The 19,314-nt window shown below is 41.2% G+C and overlaps 1 protein-coding gene across 4 annotated transcripts in view; it reads right to left on the bottom strand.

The window, feature by feature from the left end:
* ZNF462 (zinc finger protein 462) overlaps nucleotides 1-19,314 on the bottom strand; it is a 170,876-nt gene that overhangs the window by 42,403 nt on the left and 109,159 nt on the right. For all 4 annotated transcript variants that reach the window (XM_054986705.1, XM_054986703.1, XM_054986704.1 and 1 more), the window contains exons 7-8: nucleotides 15,623-15,712; nucleotides 14,017-14,208 (exon numbers count right to left, since the gene is read on the bottom strand). In XM_054986705.1, the coding sequence (XP_054842680.1) occupies nucleotides 14,017-14,208; nucleotides 15,623-15,712 (282 nt within the window). The remainder of the gene's footprint in view (nucleotides 1-14,016; nucleotides 14,209-15,622; nucleotides 15,713-19,314) is intronic.

The raw sequence follows: 19,314 nt of genomic DNA on the forward strand, positions 1-19,314 counted from the left end.
TTTAAAGGTTCTGAGTTTGTTATATCTAACACTGCTTATGTAATTGTATGTTTTTAGATTAATTTTCATAGCTCACGAAGCTGTAACTTGCACTCAGATAGTTGCATCCTCACATTTGCGTAAAAAACTGTGAATAACTTTGTAAATGCAATAAGTATTTCAACAAGTTCCACACTAGTAGGCACATTAAGTAAATTTCTGCTTGGGTAGCTTTATAATTTGGTTATAAAATAGGCAGACTTGCAGTTAAAATGCATGGCAACCATGGCTGCCAAATACCTATAGTCCAAAATTTACATGACAATAAGTCAACAGGTCACCATACCAAGTAAATTTGAAATTGTGGGTCACCATACCAAAAAGGCTGGGAACCAGTGCTCTAAGGAACACATTTTGATGTCTCTCTGAAAGGCTTACAAGGTTGTCCTCTTTCAAAAGGTCAGTCCTCCTCTCCCACACCATAATATATTTCCTGCATTTGATGCAAAGTGAGTCTCTGAAGGCCAATCAATGTTTGTTTATTCTTCTTCATGGAGTGTTATGGTTCTCGGCTGTAGTTTTATACAACATCATACGGCTTTGTGATCCTACTGATGAGTTGCCTTATTCTAAATAGGAAAAGCAGGAATATAAGTATTTTAAAACAAATATCAGCTTCCGTGTTGGCTGCTTAGATGCTTTCCTGAAAGCAAATGTTGCACTTATAAAAGCAAAGCAAATTTGGTACGGCATATGCCTCTGGACCAGCCTTTTCCCCTTTGCTTCTTTATATTCTTTTGCCTCAAGTGAAAACATTCTAACACATGCACACAATCACTTTTGGGGGGCGTTGCTTCCAAGGTATGGTGGTAATTGTCACGAAATTGCCTCCCTCATGCTTCCATTCCATTTCACTTTGGTAATGTAATGTCTACTGTTCCAGTCATGTGGGACACGCTATTCATGCTGTTTGTTCTGCTGCAGGCGAACAAAAAATCAACCTGATCAGCATAGCCAAGCTCCCTGTGTTACATAGGAGCCTTTAGACCAAACCACAAGGAAGCAAGTTTTCAGCTGTCACCAAACCACCTAACATGAAATCTGGGCTTTAATAGAAAATATGCGTCATATGTCTCTTGGTCTATAACACCAACAAATCCCTCTGGCAGGAATGTGAATCCATGATTTCCACAAAAAGGAGGCTGCTGTGACCTTGATAGTCAGTCCTGCAAGTGCAGTGATGTGAGGTTTCCAGGAAAATTTGAACTGGAAAAACCATCCAAAAATTTTCCAATTCAACTTGATGTAAATATTTTTAAAACATTTAAATAATGTTAGTAAAAGAAGACAAGTCCGACATTTACAGGCCTCGACCATGTCCAGTGCTAGGTTTTGTCCATGCTTCATATCTCACAATTAGCCCGTCTACCATGATTAATCTGCAGCACCACAGCTCTGACAACTTTAGATAGACTACGGCCGTTTCCACACGTCTCCCCTGCCTGCGCAACATTGTGTGAAAGACCCGGAAGACAGCGTCCTCTCACGCGAAATCGCGCCAGGAAGATGCAGTTATCTGGGAGTTTTGCACAAAATCGTGCAAAACTCCCGAATAACAGCATCTTCCTGGTGCGATTTTGCGCGAAAAAACGCTCTCTTCTGGGTCTTTCGCGCAACATTCCGCAGGCAGGGGAGGCGTGTGGAAATGGCCTATATTTACCCGTGTGTGACAGAAAATTTTCCATGGAAAAATATAACACCGAAAAATTTTATACCCCACCTCACTATGCTTTTATCCCATGGATGTACTTCCCAAAGAATCTTTACATTAACCAAAACTGTATTCTCCAAGGGGTCCTCCTGAACTGGTAACTCTTTTCTCTTCAGCGGAAACACAGTGTTGTGATCAACATTCTAGCCAAGAATTCAGTAATCTGCTGCTCACCAGATGAACTGACTCACGCTGTCAGTACTTTCATCCGTAAGTTCAATATAATTCACCATTCAAGTATAAACAATTTATCTAACAAATATTTACCCCACTTTCCCATCATACATGGCCTTCAAAGCAGCTTACAAAATCCGTAAAAACAATACGGACAACTACTGGGTGCCTGATAAATGGTAATTTATTTCAAGAGAGGGAGGCAGACTCACTGGAAAAGACAATAATGTTAGGAAAAGTTGACGGTAGTAGGAAAAGATGAAGACCCACCATGAGATGGATTGACTTAAAGGAAGTCATGGCCTTCCGTTTGCAAGATCTGAGCAAGGCTATTAATGACAAGATGTTTGGGAGGTAATATAATTCATAGGGTTGCCATAAGTCAAAAGCAAGTGGCTGGCACATAACACACAGAGACAGTTTAATTGCATGTAGAAACAAAGCCACAAGAGATAGTTAAAACAATGCAAACTCAAGCACCAAATTCTAAGCTTTGCATCATCTTCAACAGAAAACTGCTCAATCTTACTGCATTTAAACCTGTCAAAAGCCCCATTTTGTGAAGTGCATTGAGTTCACTGCTTAGCTCTCAGACAGTGGTTGCAACATACAACCTTTTGTACATACGCAGGATCAGGGCTTTTTTCTGGGAAAAGAGGTGGTGGAACTCAGTGGGTTGCCCTCAGAGAAAATGGTCACATGGCTGGTGGCCCCGCCCCCTGATCTCCAGACAGAGGGGAGTTTAGATTGCCCTCTGCACCACTAAGCTAATCTCAACTCCCCTCTGTCTGGAGATCAGGGGGCGGGGCCACCGGCCATGTGACCATTTTCAAGAGGTTCCAGAACTCCGTTCCACCACGTTGCAGCTGAAAAAAAGCCCTGCTCAGGATATTTACTGTATGCGATACATGGGCATCCTATGAGATAAAATGGATAGCATTCTCTACTTGGAATGGGCAAACCTAGACAAGAACCTTTGTCAACTCATGGAGTTCACCAAGCAATGTTGGACCAGAAGCACAATCTCTCTCTCAGCTGAACCTATCTCATAACATGCTAGAAAGGACAAACTAGGAAATCCTCATGTATGTGTAACATGTAAGGAGTTCCTTTATAAGTCAGATCTTGTATCCATTTCAGGACCTCTTACAGAGGTCTTTCCCAGCCCAGCCCCCCTGAACTTCATTAAACAAGAAAAGGAGGGAAAACTCAATTCACATATTAAGACCAAGAGGAACAAAGCCCTTAGATGACTATGAAATATTAAAAATATTCTGAAATTTCACACTGAAAGCCAAACCATTACAGGAGTTTCTCCTATCTACAATTCAGTGACTTTTTGGCCAAAGATTCCTTTTTTTAAAAAGCACTCAAGGTATCTTGCAAGTTAACTGCAGCAGTAAGGAGCTTGATTATTTTACCATAAAGTGCAACCTTCCTAGTTTGTTATCAAACCATCCAGAACCTGAGAATACAGAAGATCGTGTCAATGAAATGACTGGTTGCATGAGCGATACATACAAGCAAAACTACTCTTCACAGCCAACCAACAGGCTTCATCTCAAAACTCTCATGTAGTAGACGGCAGCAGCTGAGCATCTAAAAGCAAATTTTTGCTGCAAGCTAGCTGAGAGCAGAACCACAAGTGACAAAAGGCACAGATTGGACACTTGTCAGCTTCCCTCAAGTTTTGATGGGAAATGTAGGCATCCTGGTCTCGCAGCTTGGCTCTCTGACTGCTGTCCAATGGACTTTTCAACTGTCACTTGTCCAACATTCCGCCAAGCTGCCTACATTTCCCATCAAAACTTGAGGGAAGCTGACAAGTGTCCAACCTGTGCCTTTTGTCACTTGTGGTTCCGCTCTCAGGTATTCTTATTCCTCAGGTTTTAGTGAAGAAGTTCTCTTGACAGACTGTGGTGACACACATGAGAGAATCCTGATTGCCAAAACCACCCGGATTCAGTGTACCACAGGGAGCATCTTTTCCCGTATGATATCCCTTCACGCTGCTTCTGAGCTTGATCTCCCTTCCCCCAACACAGTGCCTTCAGAGGGGAAGACCGCCTCTGCCAGCCTTCACTCCCCGAGGAAACCTCTGCAGATAGGGATTTACTGCTCTTTGTGTTAGCGAACGGCACTAGCGTCCCTCAGCTGACGCAATTAACTTCCTCGTCCCCAGTCAGGGCTTAATTCCTCCAGGCCGCCTTCTCTGCCAAGGATATTTCCCACTAGCTAAGGGACACCCACATTTTCTACACATGCTCTGTGAACTGTGGGTTTTTTTGGAGCTGGGGGTGGTTGGATCTTCTTTCACTTCTCCACTATTTCTTTGCATAGGTTTTCTCTCCCCAGCTTTCGCTTCTGGCATTTAGACTCCCAACCTGCTTCCCTAATATATATTGCACAAATAGATTTTTTTAAAACAAAGTTTACAAAGACAGTCTCTGAGTCAAGAGGGATTTTGATGGCCTAAGAGCACATACAGAAGCAGCGGGGGCCCTTTAGGGAAATAGCTTAAGAAAAAAAATACAGCTCTACAGAACTGATTGGTTACCAAGTTCCTCTAAGAACAGAAATCATTTTGCTTAATAATTGGGAAGATGGCACTATTCCGCTCATACGCAAGATCTTGATAGCAACTTTGCTTTCTACAGCCAAAACCACAATTGCCTCTCTATGGAGAGACAAGAGGTCTCCCTCAATCTCAATTTGGCTAACGCGCGTTTGGGACTGCTTTATTATGTCCAACATTACTGACCAAATAAAAAGTTTAGAAAATCCAACTCTTAAATCAACATTTTTGGAGCAGTGGACTCCGGTCTTGGAGTATCTTTTAAGGAATGGCCCAATTGTCAAGAAAGTTTCGTCAAAGGATGACTTTATGTTTCTTACCTGTCTTTAATCTTCAGGTTCATATGAGATGATTTGTCAGCTATTTGCGTTTATTGGCCATATCACTAATAGGATAAACCATATGTTTTTGTTATGTATGCTTGTTGCCAAACCTGTGTATATAGTTTATGATGTTAATTCCGTTACTCAACTGTTATCTTCTTCCTCTCTCTACATTTTTGTTATGTATTACATTACAATAAAAAACTAAAAAAAACCCTGTTTTATATCTCATACCAGGTCCAATGAATCGGAACAGAGATCTTTCTTTTCAAATTCCTCATGACGCGAAGGTTTCCCATAAAGGGGGACCTCAAAATGTCTCAGAAGAGCCAGACTACATGGCTTTTGTTGTCCCAGTTAATTACTGCTTGGGATGACTACATTTTTGTTGCCATCTTCTGGCTCTCTTCCCTTCCTTTTCTCAGGTACTCCTCGTGAGGTAAAAATAACACTTGCGAAGAGACTGTAGAACAAAACTCTCTGAAAATCTTAATGAAAAGCCACACTCCTGTTTTGAACGTTACTCGCACTTTACTTGCTTACAAAGTGGACAAATATTTTTCTTGGCGCACGCAGAGTAAGACAGGCCTGATCACCAAGTTTCAAGCACAGAAGGGAAGCAAACTGTTATGCTTTCTGTCCTTTTAAAAAAAGACAGTAGTAAGGCAGACTGGATGGCCAAGAATGAGAAACCCTTCAGCAAAAACTTGCACAGAGGATCTGAGATACAAATGGAGAGGTCATTTCCTGCTGCCTGAAACAAAAGGTGACTTTTTTTTTTAAAGCATCCGGATGTCTAGTATGATTATACATTCCAGAAACTCTGTGTGGGGGGTAAAAGTTAAGAGCTCAATGACTGGGGAAATGTTTCTGACTAGCCCACAGGTATAAAATCAGATCGGGCAAAAGGTCAGAAGGTGAGGGACTTGCTGATGCCGAGACACACACAGAAGCAACTGCAAAGGATGTCAGTGCAAAGTTTTCCCATTCAGACTACATCCTTACTAGCCAGTGGGTAAAGTAGATTTCAACTTGCATTGAGCATGAGTGTGTAAGATAGTAAGCAAAGCTACAGCGCTACTAATGCTCTCTCCACTCTTTCTGGACACCCACTCTGGCCGTTTTCACACTGCTTACCGGCCACGGAACGTCGCGCCAAGCTCCCGGAACGACAGCGTCTTCCTGGTGCGATTTCGTGCAAATTCTCGCGTGTGAAAGCAGTGTGGTAAGCAGTGTGAAAACGCCCTCTGTGTTGAACTTAAAAACTCTGTGAAAAGCAGATAGTTCGTTCATGCTAGCGATTTGACCTGTAAGCAACACACCTACCACAAAAAGAGACCACTGCAGAACGAGTAAATTTGTAATTCTTAGCTACAGAAGGGCAGCAGTGTTTCAGACAAGGCCAATCCGGGCACAAAGGGACAGCAATCCAGAAAGGCACACTCGCTCCAAGCTTGAACGCACCTAATTTTGCTACAGTTTTCCTCTTGGCACTTGGCAGTTGCATTCCCTGGTGCCGCCAAACTGCCTGTTAAACACTCTGGAGTTTCAAAATGCCGTGTCTTGGATTTACCAGGAGAGTTCTTCATATGATAGGATCCTTGTGCAAGAGGATACCTTGTGATACCCTTTTCACTAAATTAAACATAGTCTTATTCTGAGCCATTTCCCCCCCTTGAACACGATCTTGTGCAAGCAACTTATGGGCACTCTCAGATACAGAAAGGGAAGTGCAAGTGGAACAACTGCACTGGGTCTGTTTATATTTCTGCTTGCACATTGCTGGATCTAATCCGGCGTGTGTGTGCACGCGCATGAGCAAGAAAAAGAGATATGATGGCATTATTCCCTGAGTTTTCCCTGCATTAAATCCACACAGGATAGCTTAACTATTCAGGATTGCTTAAATATCAGTTTTAGAGATCACTAATGCAATGCTAAACAGTTACACACATCTAAGCTCACTAATTTCGGTTTAGGATTGTATTGTACTTCAGGTAACTGATAACAGGTAAACTCTGAATAAATACATACAATGGTAAGCAACCAGATAGTACACAGGCAGCCATTATTTATTTAAAACATTTATTAGCTGCCTTTCTACCATGCAGGAACTCAAGGCAGCTTCCAGGATAAATAAAATAAAAATAACAAGATAAATGAAATACACTAAAGCCCCTAGAATTTAAAAATACCATTTAAGACTGCCAATGAGGAAAACTAACTTAATTAAAAGCAGTTCTAAATTACACTATCTTCAGCTGCCTCCTAAAGATTGACAGCGAGGAGGTCAGGCACATCTACCTGGGACGGCTATTTCATAATCGTGGGGCTGCCACCAAGAAGGCCCTCTCACATGTACCCACCAAACGAGCTTTTTTTAGTTGATGGGATAGTCAGGGAGGGTGTCTCCCTGTGATCTTTAATCCCAGGCAGGAACATATGGGAGAAGAGATATATATCTACATACATTTATGGCAAGAGATACATATTCACAAAAGTTAGATGCCTCACATTCTAGAAATACCACAGTAATAACCCATACAAACACTCTTGAACTGTCTTAATAATAAACCTTCTTGATCAGCAGAATACAACAGTTGGAATCAAGGGGCCATCGCAGACAATCCTTAGTATTAAATACTATGCTAAGGTGTTGGTAGTTAGCCAAAACCAAAATATGCAACTGTGTTTCATACCAGGATTGTAAACTTAACATAGCTCATAGAGTATGGTAGAGAACATGGTTAGCTCCAAAAGTAAAAAAGGAATTTCTGCATTACGGGAGAGGAAGGTGCAAGCCCATGTAGTGCTCTCGGTCACCAAATGTAATTATGCAACTGGGCTGTGTTACACATGGAGGACAAGTTGTTTCAGCTGCTTTCTTTGCAGCAATTTTCCATGTTAAACTACATGCTGATGTTAAAACTCGGCTCAATTATTTATTATTTTACTGATTTGATTTGATTTATACCCCGCCCTCCCCACAGATGGGCTCAGGGCGGCTAACAACATTCAAAAATACATTAATAGTCACAAAAACATAACATCAACAATTTTTAAAAAGTCATTAAAATAGTCCAGGAGCAGGCTATTTAAACAAATATTGGGAGTCCGTAAACGGGCATAGCAGATGGACGAGGGCAGCCCCAGAAAAAGTGGTGGTCACAGAGCCAAAACACACGTTAAGAAATACCTAGGTTCAGCACGTGTTCTCTTACCTCAAGGTTTGCCGGGATCTGTAGGCGTCCTGGAAGCTTAAAGTTTAGCATTTACAGAGCAGCAAAAAGGGGAAGGGAAATACAGGCGCCTGTATTTTAAGCTTTAAGCTTCCAGGACGCCTTTAAGCTTCCAGGACGCTTACAGATCCTTTAAGCTTCCAGGACTTTAAGCTTCCAGGACGCCTACAGATCTTTAAGCTTCCAGGACGCCTACTTTAAGCTTCCAGGACGCCTACAGATCCCGGCAAACCTTGAGGTAAGAGAACACGTGCTGAACCTAGGTATTTCTTAACGTGTGTTTTGGCTCTTAGATGGAAGAAAGAGGACACCCACTGGTACTCAGCCAAAGGCCCGGCGGAACATCTCCGTTTTACAGAGCTCTAACAGAGCTCTAACAACAGGTCCTGCAGGGCCCAGAATGGAAGACTGGAGGGAAGATAAGTGAAATGGATTGCTACTGTAGTGGAATTGTCTAGGACAGCCTTGATTTCCAAATGCATTAATTTAATGTATTCATTGAAATATTTCTACCCTGCTGTATAGGAGCTAGGATTCTGTTGGATGTTGCCCAGCACCGATATATAAAAAAGCTTGTAGAGTTGTAAAGGGAAATGAATGCTGGACAAATGAGACCGTCTGTTTGCTTCAGCTAATTTATAAAAAAAAGAGCAAAATGCTTATTTATTAAAATGTTGCTTTCAGACTCAATGCATGTGACCTGTATTACCACAGATCTTGGCTTTGAAGGGGAAAAAGCATCTCAAATTTTTGCCAAGTATTTTGGTTGTTGATTCTCATACGTCTATACAAATCTAGTGTCGTTGAAATGATTTGTATTTCTTGGTCCAACAGAATCTTCCTTTATTTCATCTCTATAAATATCAGTGATACTCATTTGCACTACCATTTCAGACCAAAAATAAACATTTGTACATCTGACATAGGTTAAGTAATTCAAGTATGTTTCTTGGTGTCTTTATAAACTCAACTTTACCACTCACGGGTCAGTCGCTATGGGATCTTTTCCTCTAAAAGCAACATTTTAATAAATATGCATTCTGCTCTTTTTTATAAATTAGCTGAAACAGAGGGCCACATTTGTTCAGCATTCATTTCCCTTTACAACTCTGCAGTGTGCACTCCAAGATTCTTTATACACTGCTATGCAACTTTCAACTGAATCCTAGCTCCTATACGGCACGGGGAATATTGGTGGCGTTCAACATCTCTCAGCATAATTCTGTGCAGGAAATAAATATGATACCCCAAAATGTGAAAAAAGAATACTGAACCTCTCTCCTCACCTAAGCATGGATAATTTACTACTATTGATTGATTAATGAATGCCGGAAAAGCAGACTGTTGTAAAAAGAAAAAGGAACGGAATATTTAAGAACCTCAATAAACTTTAAAAATACAGGTCATACTTCCAATTGCTCTCAACTGACATGTTGGGTTAAAGACATTTTTTTAAAAAAAATTTTGTATGATTTTCAACTGGTATGAAATTATTTGTGTAATCTGGGATTTTGGAATTCATAATTCAAGTATGTGGAAATTATGAACTACACAGTAAGTCTAGGAATATACTCGGAAACGTCTAATCACAGCTTGTGTTCTGAAGCCAACTATTAAACAAGAAATTATCAATTAGAACATTGCCACTATAGATCCTACAAGTTAATAAGATATAATCTCAGCATACTGTGTCTCTCAGGAATTATGGAGTCATAAATAAAATAAAGGAAGTATTAATATAACCACTTTGACAACCAAGCCTAAAACAGTCCCAAATGAATTAAAGTATGAATCTGAATGGTAAATGTTTGTGGAACAGGAACTTTTGCTTTAAATGTTTTTTCTTTTCTTTGGTCTCAATAAAACACAACAGCTTGTCAGACTCTCCCAACTTGTTCACCCAATACAAAGACTGAGTAAACCACAATACACAGGCAAACACAAAGCAATATCCTCAGAAGAAAGATTCATACAATAAACGTTTAATATAGATATGTTTTAAAATAAATAAAAATATATATCATAATTATCTGTTAAACATTAAAATCATGTTCTACAAAATCCAGTATGTCAAGACAGCTTCATGGCTTTGTCACAAAGCTTCAGTGGAAATGAAATAAATTTTACTACTGCTTCTGTAGACCTGTTTTTGATCCCAAAAGAAGATTTAAATATGGTAATAAGCAAATAGGGAAAGTAAACATAAGAAGAACTAACATGTTGACTCTTTGTCGGTATTTTTTAGTTTTACTCTAAAATAGGTATAATTTGTCTACTCGGTTATTTATTGGTCTTCACATTTTAAAAGGATGATATCCTATTCACTCATGATCCACTAGGAATCATAGACACCTCAAAAAACAAACACATTTGTTGTTGTAGAAACTCTGTATTATAAATTACTTTACCACCTGTGTGAAGTGTTTTACTTTTAAGTTAATACCTCAAGGATTGAAGGAGTGGGCTCTTGTTCACAGAAGCGTATGCCACAATAAACATGGTTGTCTTTAAAGTGTCGCATACACCCAATTTATCTATAGCTGAGGGGAGGGGTCTGGGACTCAGGGATACAGCAACTGCTTGGCAAGCAGAAAATCCCAGATTCAACTCCTGGCATCTCATTTAAAAGCATCAGGTAGGAAGTGACGTGAAAGATCGGCATTGCTGAGCTGATTCGGAAATACCGAAGCAAAGCTTTGGAGCGTTTTGCAAAACTTCGGGAAGCAGCCGCAGCACTTTTCTTGCCATTTGTGAATGGCAAGAAAAGTGTTGCTTTGAGCTTCCTGCCTGCATGAGCTTCCCGCCTGCCTCACTACAACCCCCTTCTCCCCCCTTCCAGTGGGTGAAAAAAGCAGTGGGGTGGGAAGCCAGTTGCAAGCAACTTGCAAACAGCAAGAAAAGTGTTGCTTTCAAGCTTCCCGAATCTTTACAGAGCATACCAAAGCAGTTTAAAAACCCAAATTGTTTTCCCGCTTTGGGTAAACTGAAAGCAGGAAACTCAAATCTTTTTCAGATGCACACCCCTATCTGAGGCCCTGAAGAGCAACTGCCATTCTGTGTAGACAATACTAACCTGATCTGATTCAGTATAAGGCAGCTTTATAAGTTCAAAAGCAGAACTAGAAGAGGTCACTCGGAGAACAACCAGCAAAGCCACTATAATTTAAAGTGGCAACCTAGTTGGATCAGATGCAAGCGATCCTATCCACAAATGTTAAGGTAAAAATTATTTTACCACAGAATGTGTTATTTTCTAAGTGATTATGGTAATGGTCTTGGAGCACATTATAGTAGGAAGAATCCCTAGAAATCTTAATACATTCATACCACTCTTCCCTACCAATATGGGCATAGCAGGTCTACAGAACATATATAACATAACCTCATTGATTAGCAATGTCCATTAATATTTTAATGGCGCTGTTTCAGCTGCACAGATTCATGGGAAAAGACCAAGGGCATCTGAGGCCATCCCTACCCATGTTCTCCATGCAGATCCAATTTGTATCATCAACAAAATTAACTCGCTCACAGGTTCCCCTTCAATAAAGGCTGTTTTTACAGCTTAAAACAATGGAGACACTCCCAACTGCATACTGTACAAACCTTTCAACACATACACCCCTCAGCTGGACATAAAGCCCCAACTCTCATGTATCCTCTGCTTTCTGTGCATTTTTCAACAACTTCTTATCTCTTCCTTATAAATCACCAGCAATGTGCAATTTAAAAAGCAAGTCAAGAGTCCATGTGGCTATTTTATTGCTTTCTAGAGATTCAGAAGCACTACACCCCTAGACTGTCTGTGCCCAGCACCGTAAAGTCTAAAAAATTACTGGAAAGGTTCTTTATCAAATGGTGGCTAGAATGTCAATTTGATTATTTAAACACCTGCAATCTGACAGCCTCCTTTGCATGTTTCTTCCATAATTGTCAAAAAATAATTTGATTAATAAGCCTATTAGTAAAGGGTGACTGGGTATTTGCAACATATTCTATTTCTGAAGTTGGCTAACAAGAGACAGCCTGTTAACGTAGGTGCCAGTTGCCCGTTAGACAGCTTTAACTGATAATTCAATTTAAAAAATAGAGAATATGCCCCCAATGTTTCCTGTACTTATAAGCATTGTTGAAACAACACATATACATAAAAATGAAAAACATGATGGTGACAAATATTTTCTCAAAGGCACACTCATCAGTGAGCTGTGACCGGCTGAAGCAAACGTGGGTTTGCTGCCACGTAACACATGAAATGGCTCTTTGAGTGAATGAACAGCCAAGGTTAAAAATTATGCTGCTGCCAAAGCTCATAAGAATTGCTCTACTCATCTCACGATATTTGTAATCAAACCCATACAACCCTGCTAATCCTCAATAAGAAATGGGGTAACCCTCCAAAAAATTCTTGGTTTAGTTCAGGATTAACTATTATTCCCAAAGGTATAGCACAGAATGAGTTGGGTTCCAGGCATTTCCTTGTGCCACAGGGATCTGACATTGTTTGTTGTTTGGGGTTGGATACGGAAACATTTTGACTGACAGAAAAGAGGTGGAACAAGAGACTAGTTTCTTTATTGAACTTTTCAGATTCTTCAGAAAGTTCAGTTCAGAAGTAAGCAAACTTTTTCTGGAAGACAAAGCAGCAGAGGGGTAGAATGCAAACTAATACCCTAAGAAAGGTACATTAGGTGCCTACCACATTACAGAAAGAAAACAAACCATAGATTTTTAAGGTCAAGCAAGATTGTTAGTTAAGTTTGGTCTTATCTGATTCTGTCCCACAGGAATAGCCCACAAACTTTCTGATTTCTTACTGTTCAAATCTAGTAATAGATCGCTCCCTCTAACAAGCGCAATGTCTTAAAAATGCCTGATTCAAGTCCAGGAACAATATGATTTTTAGTATATATAATTTTTGGGAGTCAAAGCTCCTTTTGTTAGATACCAATAGGAAATCTTGTTGGTCTTTAAGGTACCCCTGGACTTGAATCTTGCTGTTCTACTACAGATAAACATGGCTACAAATCTGACTTTAAAATGCCTACTATTCATATTTGGGAAAGAACTAAAATTAACCTAACTTCCATAACACATCATAGGTATTATAATTCCTATATGATCTCAAAAGACAAACATAGACGCAACAAGGACTCTTTCTTAACCAAACGTTCAAGGATTGTCAGGCCACAGACTTGTTGTACCCTGGTCACTCCACCATCGAAAACCACATGAATTTCCTCATCTGTCATCAGAATGAAGGGGTCATGATAAAACTAACCTAAATGATGATTAACCTTGATAAGATTACCTCTTAACCAGGACTTGCTGAACAGTTTCAGAATCTGCCTTCAAATGCTTGTTAAAATGAAAACTGAAGTTAGCATTAACCATGGTCAAAGTTGGTTCTAATGACACCCTTAACTATGGTTAAGGTTAAAAGGAAAAAGTTGTGCACGACTTCAGTAACTGACAAATGCAGGCAAATCAAAAAGTCAAATTACGTGGCTGGAGGGTGAATTAGCACAGATTTTCTGCAGTTTGTTAATACCAATTTAGAGTGAGTTTTGCTTATTTGGATATGCAGACCTGGATCCTAAGCAGCAAGGAAGAAAACTTCCTCACCTCTCCCCTCTTACTGCAGCTTTCTGGTGCCCCGGCTCCATTGTGTTCCCGCGGGTCAGTGGACCAAAGACAGCAAAAACTTGGAGGCTGCAGCACGACGGGGGAAATTGACAAAAACATCCCTTCCATACTCCAATGATGGAACAGCCATTCCATCAAAGGAGATACTGCTGCACCGACAGAATTACATCTTAGCATCCAAGTCATAGGCTTCTTTCCCCGCAAAATGCAAAGCTACCTGTTGATCAAGCTGTTGCTTTTTTTAATTAAATAAATAGATTTTAATTTTTTTCCCTCTTTCTATGCCTTTTGTTTGGAAGTGCCTCTTACCATTAGAGTCTTCCACTTCTTCAGCAGTAGTGTGGTTCTTGGAGGCATGTTGAGCATGCGAGGTTACATGGCTGGCAAGGCGTGGTCTTGGTAGTGTCAGTGCCTTCCCGTGCACTTTCAGGGAGTGCTCTTTCAGCAGGCTGACTGTCATGGTGGAAAATGAGCAGGAGGAGCATTTGTAGGCATGTTCACCTGGGTGAGCGAAATAACAGGGAAGTCATCAGCTCACAAGACGAGAGGGAAAAAAATAGGAAAAGAGGTGGGTGGGTGGGTGGGTGGGGGAAACCTTTCTCCTATTGAACTCAGCAGTGAGAATCCCATGGGCTCCTTCTCTGAGAGATCCTTAAAAGAAAGTTCTTTTAACTATCCTATTTCTATTGGACTCTGGGCCAACGCGTATAACTGCCACCATCACAGTGGCTGCCATTTCCTTTAGCCTATGGCAGTAACTCTCTGAGCAGGCCCAAAATTCAAGTAGGGAGATATCAAGGACTGAAGTAGCTACCATGCACGTGCTGCCCAAGTGAAACAGCTCTTTGTGACTGATGGCACTTATTAACATGGCCAGTGGCGTGACCTACGTACCCCTGTGATTCAGGGCACAAGGCAAGGATGAGGAACTGCAGACACTCGTATGAAACACTGGTGTTACAAAGTGGGGAAGTCGAATAAGGATCTCATTACATGTGACACAACCCTGGCGTCTGCCTAATCCTTTGTCTCCGAGTGGCTGCTCCTGGTCCTGCTTCTGGTTTCCTGTTTTTTAAGACCTGAATAAGGAGACTTCAAACGTAAGCAACTCGTGCTTGCCTGCAATGGAATGTTAACTGCAAAGGGGCCAGTCTGTTATAGGAAAATAAAACAAAAGTCCAGCGGCACCTTAAAGACTAATATTGAAATAAATGGTGTTAATCTTTATGATGCCACTGGACTTTCAGTTCATGTTGCTGAATGTTAGCTAGTTGATGGTGCCATTATTTTAACTACCCTCCAATTACCAGTGGTTTATACGGTAATTAGAGACACTGAGGGGACGTGTTGCTATGCCAGACACAGGTCTTGCATTTGGGACTCAAAATATCATCTTCTGTAAAAAGAATGGCACTTTTCGAATCGTGAAATATCTGTATGTGGTCTCTATAACTCTTTGTTTGATGCTAAAAATGTAAAACAAAAGTATTACTCCTTTGATGCATTACTCTTTTGGCTCCAGTTTGGCAACAATATCCTTATCAACTGGCGCAAACAATAAGCAGAGTACCCCTCCCTGATCTTGCCAGCCTCTTTATGTAAGGATGGCGTGACTCCCCTGTTCTCTCCATCTGTCTTATAGGGCCATAAAAGATACATGAGTTGACAGCAACCACGTGGATTGTGTAATGTGTAATGAGACCCTAAATCAAGCTACTCATCAGCCCTCCCTGTAGAACTTAATGGAGGAGTAGAGCCCATTTAGGTTTTCTTGAAAACAAGAACACATGTGGATATATATATATAAATCAACAGCAGAAATTGGAAAGAGAAAGACTGAGCCTGATGTAGGTTGCAAACAGCTAGCCAGAAACCGCCCCCATACAACATAATTTCCTTTGGAAGCCCCTCTTACCAGAGTCTTCAGTATCATTGTCTTGTAAGGGGGCCATTTCCCTCGACACGAAACCACCTGCTAGACTTCTAATCCTTGACATATACAGACCTAACATAATGAAACACGGGGCTATGGATTATTTGTGGCATAACCAGCACTTGGCTCAATGTTAAGGAGGGCACTTGAAAATGTTATGAAGATTACAAAGCCAGATGGAAAGTTTGCTATAGAAGCCAAGAGGCAGAAGAAAGGCATGCAATGACAGGTTTGGGGTCCAAGGCACAGAGAAGTACATGTTTTTGAAGTATATGGGAAGGCTACCATATATATCATGAAAGCAAAAGAGTCGAAGTCGGAGTTATAATGTTACTTAAATAAATATTGCTTGGTTGGTAAAAAACCTCATTTGAAGTGCTGTCCTGTAACATATGACATGATTATTATGTACCAAGCTGACATTAAGAAAAAACTGATTTTTATATTGAAGAGAATATTTTCACATCAACCTTTAAAGATTTATAAACGTATAAACCCTGTTCGGATAATGCCACCTTTACTCTCTATCTCAGGATTTGCATAGTCCTTCGCACACACATTTGATGGTTCCCCCATGTTCCTCCCCAACACGGTGAAACATGAGCAACCAAACTTGAAGGCGCTTTGGACTAAAAACTAATAGAAGAGGAAGAATTCCCCACAAAGCTAAAGAGACCCCACATCCAAAGAAATGAATGGCTGTTCACTTCTTCACAGTGGAAAAGCAGAAGAGCATGCACAAGCCAAGCCTTGCAGCTGATCTTTCAGTCCTGGGAGACCTGGTTCATAGACCCCCTTCAATTGTGTAGTAGGGGAAGCATTATAACCAGAGAAAATAAACGGAAATGATGTTTTTATTTAAAAAAAACTGGAGTGGACCGGAATGTATGCATGATAGGTAAATAAGAAGTTCATCAAATGTTCTTTGCTAAAACATGACAGCTCAGCTTGTTTAATATAGAAAGCATAAGCGCCAAAGCTCACAGCAGTATGTTTAGAATGGTTGTCAAGTGTCCTTTAGATTCAGATATGAAAGAGAAGTAGGGCTTTTTTTCAGCTGGAACGCGGTGGAACGGAGTTCTGGAACCTCTTGAAAATGGTCACATGGCTGGTGGCCCCGCCCCCTGATCTCCAGACAGAGGGGCGTTGAGATTGCCCTCCATGCTGCTGGATCGGCACGGAAGGCAATCTAAACTCCCCTCAGGGGGCGGGGCCACCAGCCATGTGACCATTTTCACCAAGGGTGATTTAAACTTTTTAAAACTCCCCCCCTTGTTCCAGCTGACCCAAAGTGACATCATTGGTCCTGGGTCACCACCTCCTGCCAAGAGTTTCCCCCTGTGCTGGCAACCCACTGAGTTCCACCACCTCTTTTCTCAGAAAAAAAGCCCTGAAGAGAAGTGATATATACTTTTCTAATGAAGTAGGAGGTGTAATCACAGGGCAATCCTATGTGGACTTACATCCTTCTAAGCCCAATGAAGTCAGTGGGCTCATAATGGTTTAATTCTGCACAGGATTACATTGTGAGACTCTTATAAGACTGTAGAACTAAATACTATTCCGGCTACAACGCTCCAGATACCAGCACTTTGCACTGTTATTAACTTTGAGTAGAACAATATGAGAGGATGCTCAAAATTACTACAGTTTAATTGGGGGGGGGGGGGCTTCATGACTTGAACAAGCACGTCTAAAGCTTTTATTGTTTTTCTGTTTTATGGCTCCTAGGGCCTCAGGTTGTTAAAAAACCTATAAAGATCTAAATCGTAAAATAACCTGAAAACTAAAATCACAGGGCTGCTAGTCTGCGTGTAAAAACAATGACGGAGGCACAGTGGTCCCTTTGAAAAAAGAAGGATCCCTTTTAAAAAAACCATTTCCCTACCTGGTTACCTAGAAGCAACTCTTTCTTGACATAGGTAGCTAAGCCTGCAAGAGCTGCTTTCAAAACATTTTCCCAAAAAAACTTTTAAAAAGGAGCGAGGCTTTGAGTTTTGGGAGAAGGCAGCCGTTGCTTACATAACTGAAACAAACACAGTGTGGCGAGGCTTGTTTTTTTAAGGGGGAGTCTGACCACAACGGTGACAAGTATTAGCAACAGCCTGAAGCCGTGGGATTTTTCAGGCATAGGCTGGTGGAGTTCTTGTAAGCAGATGATACACTTTGCAAGAAGCAAGATTCTTTTCCCCTCCGTGATTGGTCCGGAGTATCAAGGAGAACGTTCATAACAATAACAGCAATGCCAAATGGTAAATACCAATGTTGCCAAATGTTTGGTGCACTGATGCAGAGGAATTAACTGAAAAGGTAGACTGAGAAATGCAACTTTACTCGCTGCAAAAAATCAACTGCATACAGAATAGTTTCTGAATAGGGTTCAACTAGTGCTGATTCCACACACATTGGATAATGCACTTTCAATGCACTTTATCAATCGTTTGAGGTGGATTTTTTGTTCCGCACACAAAAAAATCCGTTCCAAATGAAGAGGATTGGAAGTGCATTATCCGACATGTGCGGAATCACTGTAGCTTAGAACAACTGCGCCGTTCAAAATATTGGACTATGTTACTCCTTGATTTTAAAGAAGGGAGCCTTGACTCTCGTGTGTGATCCTGAGCAGAGTTACTTTCTCCGAGTCCACCGAGGCTTGTTTAGAGAAGTCTTACTCTGCTTAGGATTGCACTGTGAGTATAGCAAACACAACTGCTTTCCTCTCAGGAAAACAGCAGAAGTGGCCACAGCTGAATCAGTCCACCAATGGCAGCCCTGGCAAACTTGAGGGGAAGTAATTTGAACACAACTGAGGGAACATGGAGTCACTAGGCCTTCCCACAAAGACGGACTTACTTCAGGAGGATTTAAGGCCACGAAAGATGCTGTGAAAGCCCATGGCGGCTGCTTTTCTAGTACAGAAATACACAGCGCAATTCCTCTTTGAAGACAGAAACCCAAACATGAAATTGAACAGAGGAACAGCAGGGATCAGGCTCAACTGCCACCATTCTGCTGCCACCTCGGCTCACATCATACAAGTGTCACCTACGCGAATAAAGTGGGCCCCTAATTCATCCCTCCTGCCAGGGCTTTTTTTCTGGGCAAAGAGGTGGTGGAACTCAGTGGGTTGCCCTCAGAGAAAATGGTCACATGGCTGGTGGCCCCGCCCCCTGATCTCCAGACAGAGGGGAGTTTAGATTGCCCTCCACGCTGTGGCACAGAGGGCAATCTAAACTCCCCTCTGTCTGGAGATCAGGGGGCAGGGCCACCAGCCATGTGACCATTTTCAAGAGGTTCTGGAACTCTGTTCCCCTGCGTTCCCCCTGAAAAAAAGCCCTGCCTCCTGCCCTGATTCCATTGGTTGTGAATTATATTGTGGCAGTTACCATGTTGCATCCAATGTGCAGGCATGTTACACACTGGAGTAAACATGGACTGGGGTAAATAAGAGCAATACTCCTGTCTCAACTGGATGTTAGCTACATATATTTCACAGGTATAGGATGTGGGCCTATTTTTTTTCATTTTCTAGCAGATTGCCTACGGTCCACGGTTTCGTACACAATCTATTTTCAAGCATGCACAACATATATCCCTTCATGTCTCACATGAACAAACATCATTATATAAAATAATTTATGCTATTTTGCTGGTTGACAACAAATTAGCTAGAT

This window comes from Eublepharis macularius, chromosome 8, assembly GCF_028583425.1.
Source record: "Eublepharis macularius isolate TG4126 chromosome 8, MPM_Emac_v1.0, whole genome shotgun sequence".
NCBI classification, from domain to species: Eukaryota; Metazoa; Chordata; class Lepidosauria; order Squamata; family Eublepharidae; genus Eublepharis; species Eublepharis macularius.